The 20,581-nt window shown below is 41.7% G+C and overlaps 1 protein-coding gene across 2 annotated transcripts in view; it reads right to left on the bottom strand.

Annotated features, from left to right (window-relative positions):
* Positions 1–5,144: 5,144 nt before the first annotated feature.
* cdh13 (cadherin 13, H-cadherin (heart)) overlaps positions 5,145–20,581 on the bottom strand; it is a 387,431-nt gene continuing 371,994 nt past the window's right edge. The window contains exons 14-16 of one of the 2 annotated variants that reach the window (XM_026176725.1): positions 19,431–19,649; positions 19,001–19,036; positions 5,145–6,743 (exon numbers count right to left, since the gene is read on the bottom strand). In XM_026176725.1, coding sequence (XP_026032510.1) covers positions 19,026–19,036; positions 19,431–19,649 — 230 coding nt within the window. In that variant the 3' untranslated portion in view covers positions 5,145–6,743; positions 19,001–19,025. The remainder of the gene's footprint in view (positions 6,744–19,000; positions 19,037–19,430; positions 19,650–20,581) is intronic. The other variant, XM_026176726.1, reaches the window with a different exon arrangement.

The following is a 20,581-nucleotide window of genomic DNA, read 5'->3' on the forward strand; positions in this document are numbered from 1 at the left end:
TGACCATTTACTAAGAAAAATGTAGTTTGTTGATGAATAACCCAGGGGGTGACTGATCATGTATCCACATAGAAAGAAAAGCCTGGATTGCAAAAGAATAAGAAAACGGAAAACAAAACAAAAGCAAAACGAGCTTCTTATTGCAGACCTGTGATCAACAACATTACAGATAAAAGCTGTAGGGAAGTACCCTCATCTCAGTGCAGATCAAGGTCAGTGTAGTCTTGTTCTCTATGTGCCTCCTTTATCTGGAGGGTGTAGTACAGCTTGACTCGTATATCCATGCCCTTGATAGTGGCATCCTTCTGTGTCAAGGCTGATAACACAGCAGTGATTATATTTAAAGAACACATTTGGTGCACATTTACAGGGAGATAATAGAAAGCTGTTATTATTCTTTGTATTAATATCATTGCTATTATTTTGTTTCACGTTCAGATTTTAAAAATTAGCAAAAAAAACCCAAATATCCATTTAGTTTACTTTGTCATCATGCTGGCGGTTGTGAATGACCAATAACACAAAAGCTGAGGCGAAGGGCAATGTCAGAGTTTTAAGAGTCACTGAGTGCTACTGTCAGGAAACCATGAGAGGGCATAAATGTTTTAATCTGTTTGAATGCATATGCAAGATGTGGTGGGACCAGGATAATGATTTGAGTGCCACATTTTGAACTTGACTGTGGGTATATGTGTCACCGCTGTTAAGGTTCGGGGTGACATGGTCATCAGATTAAAGTGGGTACGCTACATTATCAGAGCGAGGAGCGAAGGAAAATACCAGCTGATGGATGGGGCAAATAATAAAGTGACCCTGTGGGCCGGCTCGAATATATCGGTACTGTAATTACCACCAATATCTGTCAATGGCCCATTCAGCATTTGTCACAGGTTCAGGGCGTTACTTAACCTTGCTAAGCCAAAGTAGAATGAGAGTGAAATGATAATCAAGCAGTCATTACAGATGAGGATCTTGTGTTAATAGGTGCTAAATGATCATCTAGGAGGGAATAAATGAGTCTGAATTGCTGAGTGGGAGATGGCGGATGAAGGATATTAGTGCCATTATTACTGGATAGTATGGTTGCTATTGGCATTTCTAGAATGAAACGTATAGATCCTACACACCTGCAACGCTATTAAGCAGCAACCTTGGAATTTGGACGCAAAATGAAAACAACCAATGGATGGTTTTGTTTTTAAAACGAGGAGGCAGAGGAAAAGTCACTTTGACTTCACTCCATATGAATTTCATAGGTTGTATCCCAATTCAGGGTCTGCGGCCTTAAAGTACGCAGCCTCAACGATCCTCAAGGGCCGCGTACTCAAAGACCGCTAAGGCCGGAAGTGCGAGGCTTGTGAAATGGGACGGTCTAGCCTCCGTCGCGCTGCCCAGGTTGCCTAGCAACCATGATACTAACAGCTGGAAACGTGTCATACAGCTTTGTTTGACAGCGCTATGCATTCTGGGATATGTTGGGCCACGACGTCTACACCGCCACGTCCTTAAAATTCAGGGAAATGAAGGACGCATCTGAGGGCCGCATTTCGAGCAGCCTTCGAATTGGGACAGCCTTCGGCGCGCCGCTGTGACGTAATCGCCCTTAAAATGCAGCCTTTAAGGCTGCAGACCCTGAGTTGGGATACAGCCATAGTTTGTTTTTCAAATATTCAACTTCCTGTTTGTCCTTCACCTTGTCCCTCATTGTCAAATCACGAGTCTCAGAAAAAATACCTGCTTTTCACCGCACAAGTGTGCGACATGAAACACAAAAATAAAACGTGGCACACGAATCCGTCAACCTCCAGCTAATGAGCATATGGAGCATATGTGCCAATGCATCACACGCAGTATTCTGCATATGGCTGTAAATTAAGGCTATAAGTAAGTAGCTGCAATGTTTTGTTTTGTTAAATGAACGCCTCGCCCATCATTTTCTCAACTTCTCAACACAAGCAGCATTTTGTGATAATGTGCAGATACGCACCGGCGTATGCGTAGCTTCAAGACGGTTTCCCATGAACAAGGCAGATTTTATTAAAATGTGTGACAGTAAAGTTGTGAGTAGGCTGTTTGCTATAAAGTGTTAGGACAAGATAACAACAGGAAATGAGTTTTTGTAGTGCGGTCTGTTATTTTGACTTGCTTAGCAGTAAAGTAGAGCTGCAGTGACAGCTGCACACAGCTGCTCCGAGTCCTGTCAGTTTAGAGCACAGACAGTGAAACATACATTTTACCACCTGAACCATTTTGCTTAGATATCATTAAGAGTATGTCCAACGCAAAAAACCTGAAAAAAATTAATATAACAGGAACAACACATTAAGATTTTTTCTACAGTAAAGTCATCCAGTAATTACTTTTAATGGTTCAATTTTGCCAGAATGGAAACTATTACAGACTTAACCTGTAGTTTACAACATTAAACTATACGTGAACGTACATTTTAAAAGCATGCTGGCTAAGTCGATGCTTTTGCAAGTTCCCATCTCTTCCTAAAGTCAAGTCTTTGAGTCTGAAAAGGCTCAATAGAAGGCAGTTTAGCTCAAATAATAGTTTCTCTTTATAAGAATAATCGCTGATCAACGCAGACAGGTTGCCTGTGAAATGTTCACATGTATATGTCACAGTGAGGGATCAGAGATTTCATTGTAAAAGCAGATTTTCTAAAAATATATAAAATAATCAGAGTGACAAAGTGACTCGCGACTAATAAAGCGAGACGTCAGGGTTGTTAGGCCTCACTGTTTGTTAAAATAAGGAGAGCTGACAGCTACGCGTTTAGGACGCATACATCAGTGAAGACATTACACACTGTGTCGTGTCTCTTTGTCGCTGAAAACTCAAAGAGTGTAAAAATCTACAAGTGCAAATGAATAAAACTTTGTGTTTTGATTTAAGGATTTAACATCCAAGTGACGATAAAGAGATAAAATGGCCATCGTTATCTCCTCACCATCGCTCCAGCTGGTGTCAGCATACATCAGAGGAAACGTACCCTTTTAACCTCTCTGGATAAAAGTCACTTTGTTGGCTTAGTGTTCAGCACCTGTCAAAAAATGGATAAAGAGCAATAGAGGAGGAGCATAGACGTTCTTGCTGTGTCTGCTTCTGTGAGTCCCTCTATTTGCTTATTCTCTTACCTTATACATATTTTATATACGTATAGGGTAAGAGTCTTCAAGATAGAGATTTACAGGCTTCAGATGCTAAACTGTCCTATATCATATACAGTGTTTCATAGCCAATATTCAGCATGCTGTAAACTGGTGATGACTTTTAATAACAGTTTATTTATCAACCACTGTTGTCTGTATGAAGCACCGATGTTAGTCATCACAGTTACAAACGCTCAATTAGACACATTCTAACCATTTTTCTTTGTTGTTCAGCTTATGAAACAGAAGCAAAAACATACGTACGTTCCAAACTGTCTGACAGTGACTTTAAGGGTTCCTACCAAAGCTTTGGTTCTTTCCTCTGCACTGAGTCCTTTTGAGTGTTGCCACTATGGATCATCTGCCTCCATCTCACCCTACCCGTAGCATCCTCTTCTGTCACTCTGTAAACCTTCTCTGTGGTCTTCCTCTTTTCCTTTTGCCTGCCAGCTCCATCAAACCATCTCAACCTCCTTGCCTCTCCAGCTTTATCTCCAAACCGCACAACCTGAGCTGTCTCTCAGAATTACTCATTTCCTAATCCTGTTCATCCTAGTCGCTCCCATTAAAACTCATCTTCAGCTTTACCACCTTTAGCACTGCCTCCTGTCTTTTTGCTGCTGTCTCTGAACCACACATGATAGGAGGTCTCACTAGTCTTATAAAGCTTCCCTTCCACTCTTGCTCCTGTCTTCCAGTCACAAATCACCCGGCTCACCTCCACCTGTTCCACCCCTGCCTACACGCTCTTCTTCTCCTGCGCATTGTCCGTTGCTTGGGATGGTTGACCCCAGGAATTTCAGCTCATCCACCTTCACCACACCCATCTCCTTCTTGCCTCTACCTTCAATCCTCTTTTCTCCAGAGCATACCTCCACCTCTGCACCACTTCCCTACTCCCACTACAAATGAAAATGTCGTCAGCAAATGTGCTCGTCCACAGAGACTCCTGCCTGACCTCATCTGCCAACCTATCCATCACGAGCGCAAACAAAAGTTCTGCAAACAGAACTGATTCCTGATAATCTCCACCTTGAACCATTCTGTCACTCGTCCTGCACGCCTCACCACTGCCCGGCTGTCCTCATACATGTCCTGCACCACCCTCACATACTGCTATACTACTCCTGACTACTGCTACCATATGAGCTTGTCTATACTTTTCCATCAACACTTTCAACATTTAATCTGAGGTGCTCTTTCTTGGCATTGCTCGCTGCATTATGTTCCCAAGCCAACCACAAGTTGAACCCGCAATCTTTCCATTTACAGTCACAGGTATTCACTGCCCATTTGCTATTTTACTGTAAGAGTGCAGAATGTAACAGGGATCATAGGTGGAATGGAGAGAACAGTAGTTTAATACACAGCTGACACTACAGGCAGCACTTTTTGCAGTGACTAAGCTGTTTGCACTGTATTACTTCTCTGTAGCATCAAACGCCAGTACATTTGAAGCATAAATTAATGCCCGATCTTAGAATATCCAATTCAGGTGTCACTATTTAATTTTTATTTAGCAAAATCTGTTGAGTTGTTGCCCTGATTCTTTCCTTTGACCCCAAAACCCCCAAAAAGCAAAGGAAAATGAGAGCGGTACACGCAGCACATTACCAGGAATTTCACTAAGACTGGAAAAGTAAATGAGCTCTTCCACATATCCTACAGGTCAACCATAGTACACAGATTTCATACGATGGACTTATTTTTTAATAATGAAGATCTTCTCTGTATAAATCTGCACTTACACTCTTTTGCTTTTGCAAGAAGATTATCAGGTCTTTTTAAAATTAGTTATTTTTAAGATGAAGTGGTGTCCATCCATGTTCATAAATGAGCACACACTAAGTTAATTTGCCCTAATTAGTAATTCTGACCCTAAAATAAAAACAGGCTAACTTTCATTTTTTGTTGAACGAGCTAACAGCGTGTTCTCCAAAGGAGTAAAAAAAGATTTTCAGGAAAAACACAATTTCCAAAATAACATTGTGGGAATTTCAGTAACGGCTTTATTAAATTAGTGCAAAAGACAGACATAACTCATTCAAAATGTCATCTTTTTCTTTACGGTGGTCTTCCAAACGGACCCACACACGCTAAGTTCTTTAGATGAGCGCAAGAGAAAAAAGCAGAACTATCCAGCAAAACCACAGCCTTTGTTTTCGTACACGTCTTCTTGTGTCTTGTAATGAGAGACAGAGGGCGAACAGCAGAGGACAGAACTGACTGGAGACAGAATCGAACCTAAACACAAATGCAGTCATATAAACACGACTCCTGATTCTGCAATTAATCACAGATTTTAAAATAAGGAACAAAAAAAGGAAAGAAATGAAAAAAAGATGTTACAATAAAATAGTCAACACATCCATAGCATTAGAAATAGTGCCTAAAATCACAGAAAATGTTTCCTCTTTTTTTTATTTAACCACCGTGTGGGCGACCGAAGAACTTGCAATCAAAGTACATAAGTTAATCAATAGTATATATTTATACAATGGTAAAAAATAAAATATTTATAATAGTACTTTTTTGTTTTTAAGGTTTACACCGTTACTATAAAGATAGACTGTTTTCCACTCCATGACAACTAATGCAATAAAAACAGAAGCAAATCGAAGAAACGACTCCAGAGAGTTTCTGACTTTGAAGGCTTATGGCTACCACCTCGTCCTAAAAGACAACAACCACTGCAGACAAAGGAAACAGGCTTTGTTCTGTCTGCTTAAAGAGTGAAACAAGATCAAACACAGTCTGTGACCAGAAAAGAAAGAAACACATCAAAAAGTCAATGCTCTTCCCCGACCAGGACAGTAGCTCAGCTTTTGCAATGTCTCCTGGTCCAGTGAGAGACAGAGAGAGGTCAATAGATAGACGAGGAGGCAGGAGAGGAGTCGCTGATAGATGTCGGAGCGATTTTTCTATTCGTGGGTGGGTGAGGAAAAACAAGGGAAAAGAAAACAGAGAGAGCAATGATCGGGAAAGAGGGTGAAAACAAAAGCTTACCAGATTTCAAATGAGCAGAGGTTTAAGGTGTGGTTCAACATGAATTGGATTTGCTTATCTTTTGTTTTTGTTACAATATCAATATACATGTTGTTTCAAGTATCTCCTACGGATGTGGCATGTTGCCACAAATGCTCCCAACACGCAGTGTTTGGCTGCCAGAGCGGGAGAGAGGTGCCAAAATGGAATACAATGGAAACTGTAGAAAGAAATGGAATAATCAATAGTGGATGAAGTACAGGAGGGAGATGATCGAGGAGAAGAGAGAAGACTGATACAAGGAAGGACAGATGCAACGAGAAAAGCACATATGAGGAGAAGGAGAAGGATAAGTGAGTTAAAAAAGCCAGCAAACCAAAAAAACCACAGTGGTGTTGTACAGCGCTGGGCCGATGGGGATTTCCAGTATTTTCTTGTTTGATTTGTCATGGTTTATAAGACCTCTTCTCGTTCCTTCTTCTTCCTCTTATTTGTCTTCTTTTTCTTCTCTCCTAAGCCCGGGTTGCGTGGGGGAGATAAGTCGTTGCTTTTCGGTGTTGCAAAAAATGACTACAGGAGGTTTCAGCAGGATCTACAGGCCTGGTGGGAGAAGGGATGAACGAGAGGAGGAAATAAGGCAGAGAGAGGGGAGAGAGGAAGGGAAAAAGAGAGGAGACATGGTAAAAGTCAAGGTCATCGCCGAACCAGATCAGCTGCAATCAATTACACAGGACAGATGATGCTATCGCATTATTAAAAATTCAATAAGAAAAGAAGAGAGAAGTTCGAGCTGTTCGCTCTTAGGCGCCTTTAGGCACCATCAACCACGTTATTGTCTTTAATGTGAACGTCCACACTAAAACGGTGTCAGCGTGTAGCTTCTTTAGCATTCTGGACAGGTCGATCAATACAAGCAGCTCTCCCTAACGTAAGAGCACGGACTAGTACACCGAGCTTTTGATTTGCCTTTAAGAGGCCATTTCTAGAGCGGCTGCTGCTAAGATTAATTGGGCACTGATGTGTATCTGTACAATACTTAAAAGTTTACTTCAGATCGAGTACTGAGGACTGCCCTGAGGCCAAAAATATGATGTCGACCGCGGCCAAGCCCGAACATCATGGTGGGAACCTCAAAGGTCATATATTGGGTTTGGGCAGGGGGGGTGTAGTCGGGTACATTTTCTAGTAATGTGACAGCTTGTCTCATCAGTCTGGCACAACTGCTTTCAGTGAGGTAGTTTCAAATTTGATACAGCAACGCATATAGTCACATAAATACACACAGCTGGCACACACACGCACACAAACGCACACTGCAGCATGAAATGTGAAAGTTTATTGATTGCCTCTCTGGCAGCCATCTCCGCATAGTCTGCCTTCTATTTCTGATATGTCTGGAGACGGCTGAGGGTTGGACAGAAACCCTTACTCCTGTTTGCCATTTTCATTATCCTGCCGCCTCTTTTTCTTCCATTACCTCCATTTTTATCTCTTCTCTGATATGATGTGATTACATGTTGGATACGGCACGTTTTGGACAGTCTTAGTTACACACCTGTGCTTTTTGAGTCCATTCATCAGCACTTTATTGAATTAAATGGAATTACAAGTTAATAATACTAAACATAACTTTTACTGTTAAGACCTGCTCCACTAATCCACATTATTTTGTGTTAATTCATACGAATCCACGCTAACACTGCAAAAACTCAAAATCTTACCAAGTATATTTGTCTTATTTCTAGTCAAAATTATCTCATTACACTTAAAATAAGACACAATCAGCTACAGGGCAACATTTCAGTAAGCTAAAGGAACTTGTTTCAAGACAGTGAATCTTGAAACTAGAGAAAAACTAGAGATTTTTCACTTGTTCCATTGGCAGATTTTTTCACTTAATACAAGATATTTTAGCTTAAAATAAGTGAAAAAAATCTGCCAATGGAACAAGTGAAAAATCTCTAGTTTTTCTCTAGTTTCAAGATTCACTGTCTTGAAACAAGTTCCTTTAGCTTACTGAAATGTTGCCCTGTAGCTGATTGTGTCTTATTTTAAGTGTAATGAGATAATTTTGACTAGAAATAAGACAAATATACTTGGTAAGATTTTGAGTTTTTGCAGTGAAGAAGGGGGACTCTCAGGTTCTTTATGTGAATGTGCACTGTCGACAGAGATGAGCAGCTAATTGGTCCCCTTACAGTCGAGGAAGTAAAACAGAGCATAATCAGTATCCAGTCGTTAAGTGATGACGTGACGAATCCTACTTCCGGGCCTAAAGTAGTCTGCGTTTAATATGGCTTTTGTGTTGTTAACATGTTTAATGTTTTGTATTTTCTTCTATTTAATCTCAAAAAGCTCCTAAAACAGTCAGTGATCACTGTTGACCTCCCTCGGCTTTTATTACCGCTAATCATTTATTTAAGCTCAGTTTTTAAAACCTTAGGATGTAACTACAGCCCAGCCCATGCAGCAGTACATGAATGACTAACCTCGTATTGTGGGTGGATTATCTCAGTTGTTCTCCTGGCTGAAGTTTGGTCCTTTTACAGCATCCTGCCATGCGATTACATTTGTTCCTGACCACCGAGAACACTCACGTTAACTTTTATCCAGTGGAAAAAAAGTTAGCTTGTTTATATTATGCTAACATAGCTGTGTCGCTAGCGGTCACGTAGCACATCATTATATATCAGCTAGCCAAACTTCAGTAACCCTACAAACGTCACTGCTGTTTAGTTTTCTGTCTTCATTTATGCTGGAAGTGATAACAGAGCTGTACGTTTGAATTTGTTTCCAAAACCCCGCAGTCAGGACATGCTATATTGTATTTAGATAGAAGCTAGCGAGCTAACTTCCTGCTAACTTCTAACTCCGTTAAATGTCATAAATTCCGTTTTCATGGATGCCTGGATGTTAAACTCAATTGTTACACCTGGTAGAGCAGAACGCTGATCATTTTATTAAAGATGAAAGACTTTAGACAGTTTTTCAACTCTCAGTAATGCCACAGTGATCGTTTGATATATGGACCTGCAGCGGAGTTTAGACCCAGACATGGCTAGTGATGTCAGACTTAACGACCGGATACTGTATATTGTATACAAATGAAACAAAAACATCGACAGCGCTCCTGTCTTTCCTAAGCTCCTTCCACCAGAGGAATCTCACATCACTGCACCTTACTGTAGGTCTTCAAAATAGACTTTCTCACTGTTTTTATTACTTAATTGATCGGATCATAAGAAATTGTATCATTTTTTGTCCCATGTTCGGTTAAATCTTCTAAAACCTTAAAATGCAGTCTGCAGAATGAAGGAGAACCTGGTTCCAGCACACACAGCCGTCTGATATTTTCTGTCTGATACTTTGTATTTTAATAGCTTTAACGTAACACGTGTAGTGCTCTTACCTTTTGAAGCTTATGCTATGTTTTTTAATAACAGCTCATTATACAGCACTTTCCTTACTTAACAGGCTTACCTGTAAACCTTGCATTTTACTGCTAATCTAGCAAAATGCATGCAACAAAATGTGTATAAAACAACAAATTTGTAGGTGGCAATTTGTCATAGCTAGTTTTTCTTTCTAAAGCGTTTACTGTTGCATTATTCTTTATGGATTTCCATTGTCAGCACATGAGTGGGTGCATGAGTTACGGTCACAGCTCTTGTGTGCTTTGTATAATAAGTTGGCAGTCAGTATCAGTCAAAAAAAACAATGCATTTGACATGCCAGCATGCCTTTCAGTCATTTCTCTGTGTAAGCACTCCCTTATCTTTACCTCTCTTTCTGTCTCTTTGTGACATTATGAAGCTATCTTGAGGAAAGTGAGCTATAATTGTCCCTAACACTGTAAAATGAAAAAGATGGAGTTCTGAGTTAGCTGAATATAAAAGGCATTTATTTATTTAGTACTTGAAGGTACTCGAAACTCAAATGCTAGGTTTGCAAGCCTAATGAGAGTCTGACAGCGTTGTTCTTTGTCTAACAAAGACAAGTAGATGCAAGCCGTGACATTCAACTAAATTCAGTTTTATTTATACAGCACCAAATCCCAACAACAGTCGCCTCAAGGCGCTTTATATTGTAAGGTAAAGACCAAACAATAATAGAAAGAAAACAGAGAAAGGCCCAACGATCACATGACCCCCTATGAGCAAGTTCTTTATGTTATATGTTATATTTACGTTACATTAAATTTCTTTATTCACATTGTTTACTGTGAAGTGTCAAACAGGGATGTACATATAGATGTGCTGTAAATAGAAGACAGTGTTAAGAGTATAAGTGATATAACAGTACTTTTCACTTCCCCATTTATTTATGTTTACATTCATATTCTTTAGTTTCCCTTTCATTTCTCCAACCGCTGCCATAAAGTGAATCAGGTTTCATCTTACAGTAATAGAAAAAAGAAATACCTTTTACCAAGAATGATCTATTTAAATATCACAGCACATCACAGATGTTCACGTTGCCATTTTCACTTATGGTAAGTCTCTGTGGGTAAAAGCAAGAGCTTAATGTGTAAAGTACAAATTTAACAAGCTGCAGGAGGCGAGGAACAATCAGGACACTGGAGGGAGCAGCAACAGATTCCCAGGCCTGTCTAATTGCTGAAAGGAGACGAAGGTGACACTAAATTAACTCAGGTGTGTCATGGTTACAAGCTGAACACAGAGGCACTGCAGCAGCAAGGAGTAAGAAGCATTATAAAGAAACTGTGTTAATAAGCCTTAGTGCGCTTTTCGTGTGTGTGTGTGTGTGTGCGTGTGTGTGTGGGTGTATCAGTCAGACGTTTGGACACACCTTATCATTAATGGGTTTTCTCTATTTTCATTTAGAAGGAGGTTTAAGGTTTGGCTCAACCACACCTTAAACCTGAAGGTAGCTGTTATCCTTCAGATGCTTGATAGATTCTGACTGAAGGCATCAAAACTATGAATGAACACACTGGAATTATGTAGTAAACAAAAAAAGTTGGAATGACTCAGAACATGTTTTATATTTCAGATCCTTCCTAACAGCCCTTTGCTTTGATTCCTGCTTTGCTCGCTCTTGGCCTTCTCTCCGTGAGCTTCATCAGGTCGTCACCTGAAATGGTTTCCAACAGTCTTGAAGGAGTTCACAGAGATGCTGAGCACTTGTTGGCCCTTTGCCTTCACTCTGCGCTCCATCTCATCCCAAACCATCTCCACTGGGTTCAGGTGACTGTGGAGGCCAGGCCATTTGACACATCACTGCATCTCTCTCCTTCTTAGTCAAATAGTGTTTGGAGTCATTGTACTGTTGAAAATAAATGATGGTCCAACTAAACCCAGACCAGACCGGATGGCATGTCGCTGCAGGATGCTGTGGTAGCCGTGCTGGCTCAGTGTGCCTTCGGTTTTGAATAAATCCCCAACAGTGTCACCAGCAAAGCCCCCCCACATCATCACACCTCCTCCACGCTTCAAGGTGGAAACCGTGCATGCAGAGACCAGAGATAGAAAAAGTTGCTGACATCCAGAAATCCTACCAGTGGCTGGACAAAGCTGGACTGAAAGACAGCACAGAGGCACTAATCATGGCAACACAGGAACTAAGTACACGATCCATAGAGGCTGGGGTCTACAAGGCAAGACCCCAGGTGCAGGCTGTGTAAAGATGCCCCTGAGACAATCCAGCACTGAGACAGCAGAGTGCAAGATGCTAGCAGGCAGGCCATACATGGAGCGCCATGACCGAGGCTAACATACAGTACTATGCAGATACATCGGAAGTCTCGAGGTCAAAATGTGATGCCACCCCGAGGGTGGTCAAGAGTGACTGAGCTAAGATCCTTTCGGAGTTCCAGATACAGACAGACAAACTGGTGATGCCAAACTAACCAGACATAGCAGTGGTGGACAAGCAGAGGGAGGTGGTCATAATGACAGATGTTATACAGAGTGACAGCAACATCAGGGAGGAGGAACATGAGAATCTTGAGAAATACCAAAGACTCAGAGAAGAACTCGAGAAGAAGTGGAGGGTGAAGGTAACAGTGGTCCCAGTGGTAATCGGAGCATTCGATCCAGTGACACCCAAGCTCCAGCAAATCCCGGGAACAACATCCGAGATCTCTGTCCAGAAGAGCGCAGTCCTGGGAACAGCAAAGATACTGCTCAGGACCCTCACCCTCCCAGGCCTCTGGTAGAGGACCCGAGCTTGAAGGATTAAAAACCACTCCCAGTGCGAGGGGGGAATATTTATAAACCATGGATAAGCTGGAAACCTGGTCACTCTATGACTATGAAGTACTCGCCTGAAAGACTACTAGAAGATGTGAGGGCAGCATTATGGACAATGCCTACTGCAACCATCATTAAAACTAACCAGACGATCTACACAATGGTAGCAGTGATCCTTCAGATGCTTGGCTATAAGATGAACAGCCAAAAGGAGCAGAACCCTCCATGGAGAAGAAGACTAGAGGTCAAGATCAAGGCAGTACAGAGGGAGGTTTGCCAAATATCAAAACTGTGGAAAGAAGTGATAAAGAAAGGAATGCCAAAAAGTACAACAAGCTGCCGAAACCTGAGGTCTTAGGAACTGCAAAACAAAGACTGGTAGCCTTGTATAGCTGCTTGAAGAGCCAGGAGTATAAAAAAGATGTTCTCCACTCAACCATCAAGGTTTACTTGGGTGGAGTGGGAGGAAAACATTATTAGAACTACCCCACCAAGGCTGAAGACACATCAATAGTGGAAAAGCATATGAGAGAATAATGCTCACATAACAACAATGCTTGGTGTCCTGATTCCCGAGGATCCAACAACCTGCCTCAATACAACATGGAAGCTCCTGTCAGGCATCATAGTGGCTAAGACGAACAATACACGAGCAAACAAGACAAACACCATCTCCTGGTAGAGCAATAACTAAAGACTGGAAGACCAGACTGAGCAACCAAAAAATATAAAAGATTAACAGAACCATAAAAGTCTTCGTCAGGATGTGGCTGGAAAAGCCCGATTCAAGCTGATTGCACAAGTCAAGTTACTACATAGGCCTGATCCCCCTCAGCCAGATCATTAACAAGGCTGGCTACACACACCCACTATGGAACGGAGCAACCATTAGGCACCTCCTCTAAGATATCAAGCTGTATGCCAGGAGTGAATGACACAGTGATTGACTGATCCATACCACATGGATCTACAAATGCAACCGGAATATCGTAGTGGGAACTGAGGAGAGTGTACTACCAGAAGGCAACCCAGCACACATCAAAGATAAGCAATAGAGCTGTTTCTGAGTTTTATTTACCAAGATGGACATGTGCCTCGAGTACGAGAATTTTGTGAAATTGGTTCCCAAGAAAAACGCTCATCACCTGCTCCATGTCAGCTCCCCTGATGCAAACAGGGAGCTGTCTCTTTGCCTCCTTATTGCTAAAATTAATAACAGTCAGCTGGGTCGTGTTGTTGAAAAAGATTAAGCAGATTAAAAGTTCTGTTTTAAGCGTTTGCACCGATTTATCCAAATGTTAAAGCCTGTAGGCAAGACTCAGTAGTTCAACAGTATCTGCTTACAATAATAGTTTGATTCTATGTAAAGTGTGAATTAAACTGTGCACAGTACTAAAGTCCTGGAATCTAAATGTGACACTACCGTAATTATTATTAACCTGTAATGAAAGTAAGCTGTAAGAACTCTTTTCAGGGGCTGGTATTAATACAGAACTTTGCCCGGCTGTGGAAATCAAGCAGCTGGTGTTAAAATCTGCATTACCTTGTCTGTGTTATACATTTTTCTTGACTTTTGCTTCCAGTTTGGGGACTGAGAAGCTCCTACGTGTCCCTGCCATTTAGCAGATGTACAAATGTAGCAATAAATCATTCATAATACATGAGGGCTGCCTGATGCAACAAATTCATAATCATTAACTATTAATGAAGCCTTTAAGCATGACTTGCTAATGATCAAGAAATTATTCAAACATCTTTAAAGCAAATACAGCAACGTTTTTGGTGTCCCAAAAATGTCAACATGTACAGTTTCCATGTTACTCTGTGTTTTCTAGTAGTATAAGTTACTTGTCATTATATATGAATACACTCTGATGGTATCAGAGCACTCATTACAGTACAGTCAGAGCTCAAGTGGTTCAAGCCTGTTGTCTTAAGAAGCAGGGCACTAATGCATCGTTTCATGTTCAAAGATCTTCACAGCCTGATTCAGTGAAGGAAGAGACGACCCTTCAGCCATATGCATCTTTCTGGTGTGCGGCCTCTTTAAGGAAAGCTATGAAAAAGTCATATTTATACAAGAGTAAATAAGCCCCTAAACATCCTGTCTCAGTAGCTGGGAGGGGATTAGTGCAGAGCTAGAGAAGGAAGACGAAAAGTGGCTGTCAGAGCAAAGCGAGGGATCAGAAAGGAGGAATAGTGTGGTCTAAAACCCCAGAAGGATGGAGGTAAATTAGTGGCATCTGGGCTGGGAGTTGTTTGTTGTGTTTAATGATAAATGCCTTGTTTTTACTCCACCCTCTCACTGTCTCTCTCTCTCGCCTATACCCTTGGAATTACATCATTACACTTGCTGAAAACACAGAGAAACACAGAGAAAATCTGCAGTTCTCTGCAGTGCATTAATGCAGCTGAAGCTTGTAATCCTGGGAGGAAAAGAGTTTAGCATGCAGTTTGAGCTGGAAGACCTTCCTAGGTTGACTCAGAGCAGGTACGATGAAATGCGGGATTGAGAAAGCAAAAAAAGAACTTTGGCGCTCCTTCCACTAGTTTTCATTTTATCAAATCATTTCACATAAGCCAAATAAGCAAAGTAAGTCACTCTGGGCCACAACATATCAATCTTCAAAATCCAGCAAAGTCCACACTACCACCACTAAAATACACTTGATTTATACACTGTCCATATTGGCCAACTTACTGCTTCCAGCCTCACATCATCAACTTTGAACTTTTTTTTGCAACAGTGAGGCTGCTGCAGGGAGATACTGCATGTTCTGTGCAGGGCACGCACGTTCACATATAGACTGATAGGGGGCAGTGTGGTCATCTATAATAGTATTCCACCTGTGAGTTGTATTAAGCAAAGAAATACTCCTTGTAATTCTAAAATTAGGACTCGTGCTTATGAGTCACTTTAGTTTTTGAGTGCATCTGTAGCCTGTGGGGAAAAAACCTGACTGACATCACTTCGTGTGCCCGTTTAGGAAATTCTCTGTCTTTTGAAGAATAGAGATTTAGCACCCTCCATCTAAACGTGCATTTGTACGTGCGTTTGCCATAATATATCTGCATGTATTCTCTCCTACAGGACTATAGAATAATACTGTAATTGTGTCCTACTTTCATGGTAATCTTTGTGAATTTGTGTATACGAAGTGATTTTTGTGCGAGTCTGTGGCACAGGGAACTACAAAGAAAGCTTTACAGTGGGAGGGAGTGGAAGTAGGCCCCCGCAAAGCCCTGGGATTTATCTACCAATCCTGCAAGTGCAAACAAAGGGTTGTTGAGCATTAGAAGACACAGTATATGTTGGCACACTGCAAATACAGACACACACTTGTACTCTGTATTCGTCCAGCGGGGTTACATATATTATGTATTGGTGTGAAAACCAAGCCCAGTGATGCATTATTTGGCTGAGAGCTGATGCAGAAAGCAAGCTAGGACATGGTGGAGGGATGGATGGATGCAGGTGGGATAAGGTGAGACTGGAGTCCAGTTCTGTGCTATATTAAGTACATGCTTCACAACTCTTTTGGTCCAGTTAATGTAAAGCACAAAGGGAAATCTGCCATAGAGGCGGTCAGATGATGCAGTTTTCTTTTCTCCGTCTTCTCCATTGATACTGTTTCTACCTACTGAATGCTTTACAGAGAAAACTGAACTGAAGCACTGGTGAAGATCACAGTCATTTTCTCTTTTTTCTCCTTGAGCTCCACTCAAACACCAGATTGATAAATTACCCTCAGTCCAAACACAACTTCTTGCTTCTCTCTTTTTCTCCTTCTGCTGCTTCTTCTGACACATTTATTAGTATATGTCTTATACATTTATTTTTTATTTTCATGATTTCACTTATATTTGAGCTTCACTGCGCATAGTTTTGCAATAACCTGATTAGTGTGACATGGAAAGTTGACTCCTCATCACAGGAATAAAACAAGTTTTCTGCTGCCTGCTAGTTATTTGCATTGCATTTCTGTGTTTCCATTGGATGCAGTAAAGATAGCACACAGGTACACTGCTCTTAACCATAGTTTACATAGTTAAACATTTGTTAGGAAGCTTCCTAACAAATTTAATGAGTTCCATCTAAAGGTGGAGACACCAATGTTCATTTTCTGTGTTGGCATGGCTGTTAGAGGTTACTCAGCCTTAAAACACGACTATAAGCCTTTAATAAAAGTCTAATAATAGTCTCCTCTACACATGCTGAGGAGATGGTCTCACATATTTATTATTTTGACAAATATAGAGTCTTAAAAAATTAAATAGATGATGAGCACAAGGTGTCCTTTAGTAGTCCTGCTTTATGCCTCGGAAACAGGAAGACAAAAATCTTGTTTTATAGAGACATTAGGAGGCTGGAAAGGTAGAAGATGGTGTATCGTAGCGCTGAAGGACAACTTGTGTGTGTGCAAGAGGCTTTGACATAATGGCGACATCTGATTGGGCCGCTCTACAGAAAACACTAGCTTGAAAATCAAGAATGCCCAGTTAAGGGAAGCATTTTAATTATTCTGTGTCTCCTGCCTCGGCTTGCCTTTTCAATGTTTAACGAAGACTTCCGTCTTTCTAAACATAGCCATAAATAAAGTCCGCAAATGAAGATAATGGGGGGAAAAAAAAAGAAACATGTCTGCCAATTCCCCCAGCATAAACATTTTCCAGGCAGTAAACAGATTGCAGACATATTTAATATAGACACTTCCCTGTTATGTTCACTGACATAACCGCACGTGCTTTACCTGAAGAAATTATTTGTGGATGCCAATTATTTTAAAGATTAAATATTTAGTAGACATGGTTGGGGATTAAGAGAGAAGGAGGATGAGTGAGGAGAGCTACAGATACAAGGAAAGAAGAATTAAGATAGCTGTTGTGCTGGCCATGCATTCTGCATGCCTGTAGCCCAGCGAGCAAAAAACAAAGAGTTTAATCTGCACACTGCTTTCTTCTCCTTTCCCCATCCTTCCCCCTCTGGCTCTTTTCATTTTTCTTCCCCTCATCTCTCTCTTTCGGGGTCAGAGTTCAGTTTGGAGATAAGGGAATTGGAACAGGATACTCTCTGCCTCTCTGTCAGACTATCTGACTACACACTGCAGCGATCAGCCCCCTCTATCTGTCCCCCAGCACAGGTCTGTGTGATGAGCTTGAGCAGAAGTCATCTCTCTGAGCTCCCGCAGTGTGTGTGTGTGTGTCTGTGGAGATGTTCTGTGTCTGAATTGGTGAACCTCTGCTGCTGAGCTGTAATACTGTCTCAGATTCCCAGTAGAGATACAGACACACACACACACTTTTCTTGTTTCCTCTCTGTCTGTAATCTTCAACCTTCAGCTTCGGGGTAACTCCACCGTCTGCAACGTGCGTTCTGACTACACAAACGTACTCCGGGCCAAACGAACGGATGTGCACAGCCTCCGGAACAAGCATCCAAGAATCCGTGTTCTGGAGAAGCTATTTGGTTAATGAATGCCACTGTCTATCACTGCACTAGTTACAGTAGAGTAATGAAGGCTACTGTCGTTCAGTGCAAAAAGGACATCTGTGGCAAAGACTCTCTTAACATCATCTTTGGCATGTCAACCAATTAGAAGGCTTTCGAGTTCAGACACATGTTTGCGCTACCATGGAAACCCCGTATAGGAAGCTGCGTCTGAAAAGGAGTCTGTGAAAAGCTACCTGACTGCTCCAGCTGGGATAGTCTCAGGATCACTGCCATAAAACTTTCCAAGAGGTGGCTGTTTGTCCTTGAACGCTGATGCAGCATCAGCTTGTGATTAGTGTGTCGCAGCGAAACCGCGACTAATGGCCTATCAACGCTGTCGTGCGGTGTGCTTATGCCGCTGCTTGCTACACGCCGTCATTTTAATTTAATACTTTGTGTCCTGTGAATCACGAGCTGAAGAAGTTGCAGGTAACTGAGTGCACGTAGCTGAATCAGAAGAAGATGAAGAGTGGGCGCAGGCGCCACTTCAAACAATGCTTTCTGTAACACGTAACAGTTATCTGTTAGGAGTGAGCATTCAGAGAAAAGACATGCATCCATAGACAGATTGATCTATAGCCATAGGAAGATCGCTGAGTCATACTAGAAGCTAGAAAAAGAACAGCAGAGATGTTGCCCACAAGCAAAGGATTATGGGGGAAATGCGGCTAAACAGAGAAGCACAAGACAAGTGGTACAAAAAAACTGTGGCAGAGGAGGCTGAAGGAAGAGAGTTTGACAGGACTGACAGGAGATGAGAAAAAGGGAGGAAAGATGTTAAGATCAGTAGAAGAAGACAGGGAAGAGAGCTGGGAGGACAAAGGGAAGGATGGCTGTGATTTGTCGCACGATCAGAAGTAAAACATTTTACAGTCAAACACAAATTAGCAGAACAAAGATGGAATAATTACAGCTACCCATCTTTCAGCGCTGAAATGAAATTCCTTCTCTGTTCCTCCCATCCATCACATTATTTTTTTTTTACCCTCTCATTCCTCATCATCTCCTTCTCTCGCTTTACTCCGTCACCATCCCTCCTGCTGTAGACAGCCGCCGGCATACAGCGAGCTCGCCTATAAACTGCAGAGAACAAGCCCAGACAGAGCGAGAACGGGATCTGGGGCCTTAAAGATGCAAATGAGTTTTCTTCTCACCAAACTAGCTGTTGGATGTCCTCCATTACAAACGTGCTGTAAATGGAGAAGGCTGAATTATTCATACCATCACTTGGCTTAAATGAGATATTTAGAGTAAATTCAAGTTTGACTTCCTTGGGAGCGCCTTAGGCTTGTAGGCAGGAAATATAGAAACATAAAATGTACAAGACACACTTGTGCATCTTGAATTAAATGATGTATTCTTCCCAGGCAAAGAATTCAAATCCTTTTTCTTTACACGTGAACATAAGTGCAAAAACTGCTTTGATCCTAAATAAAATGATGCTCCATGTTTGTCTGCATTGATTTTGTACCCGAGTCTGTACTGGAATCGGCAGGAATTCACTTTTGAACTGAGGAGAAAATAAAAAACACACAAAGAACCAGAGTTTTCTGTTGTTGTGGGAGTTGGTTGCGATGTACTTACAGAGTAAGGTGAGCAGGAGTGTTGCGAGCGGCACAAGAAACCTGGCACGATGGGAGTGGGCCGAGCTGCAGTGCATCCGGTTCTTATTACAGATGCAAACCTGAACCTTGACCTCTGTATTATTGGACAAAGGGGGTACCCCTGAGTCCGTGATGAGCAGCGGGAGTTGGTAGTTGTCTTTCTTCAGACTGCGCAGAAGCCTGATTTGTGAGTGCGTCGCTGCGGAAGACAAAGAAAACATTGGACGGGGTTCAAAGTTACGTCCATCTTCTCTACATAAACAGTGAGCTCCTTTGCAAAGCACAACTAAACATGTGTGTGTGCAACAAACACAAAGTAAGCAGGTGCAAAGGCATTCCTGACAACTGAAGCCATGGAAATTGCCACCAGTTAAGTTGCATCAGATTCATTACATTTTGTTGCATCATACTTTAAAATTTCTCCAGAGACACGACAGAACATACTGAAACTGGTGCACTTCATGCTGAAATGTGTCACAATATGCATGCCAACACATTTCACCTGTCTGCCAGAGCTGAGAGCTCTAAAACAGGCAAATTGTGTTTACTTAGAAAATCTGTCATTTAACTCAGTGCTCAAAATAACGTTATAAGGCAATAAACGTCAGAAATACTGAGGTCATTCTTCACACAAACCCCCCGCAGATCGATATGTTTCGTCACACTCTGATTTGTAAATGAATGACTATGTGAACATTCGGGTGGCTGTAAACACCTCGAGGTCTTCCTCTGTACAGACACAGCAGGACTTGTTGCTCCCTCTACTCAGATTGGTGAAAAATTACAGGAAACCTTCCTGGTAATAAATGACCTGTCACGAGTCCTGTGACTCAGTGTTTGGTTTTTGCTTATTAATATTGTTTGTTTCTGTTAGTGTCTGGTTGTGTTTGAGTTTCTTTGCCTCTCCTGTGCTACACCTTTCCTGTCTCAAACTCTCTGGCTGTGTCCCAACTCAGGGTCTGCAGCCTTAAAGGCCGCATTTTAAGGCCGATTACGTCACAGCGACGCGACGAAGGCTGTCCCAATTCGAAGGCTGCTCGAAATGCGGCCCTCAGATGCGTCCTTCATTTCCCTGAATTTTAAGGACGTGGCGGTGTAGACTTCGTGGCCCAACATATCCCAGAATGCATA

Source organism: Astatotilapia calliptera, chromosome 7, assembly GCF_900246225.1.
Source record: "Astatotilapia calliptera chromosome 7, fAstCal1.2, whole genome shotgun sequence".
Classification (NCBI taxonomy): Eukaryota; Metazoa; Chordata; class Actinopteri; order Cichliformes; family Cichlidae; genus Astatotilapia; species Astatotilapia calliptera.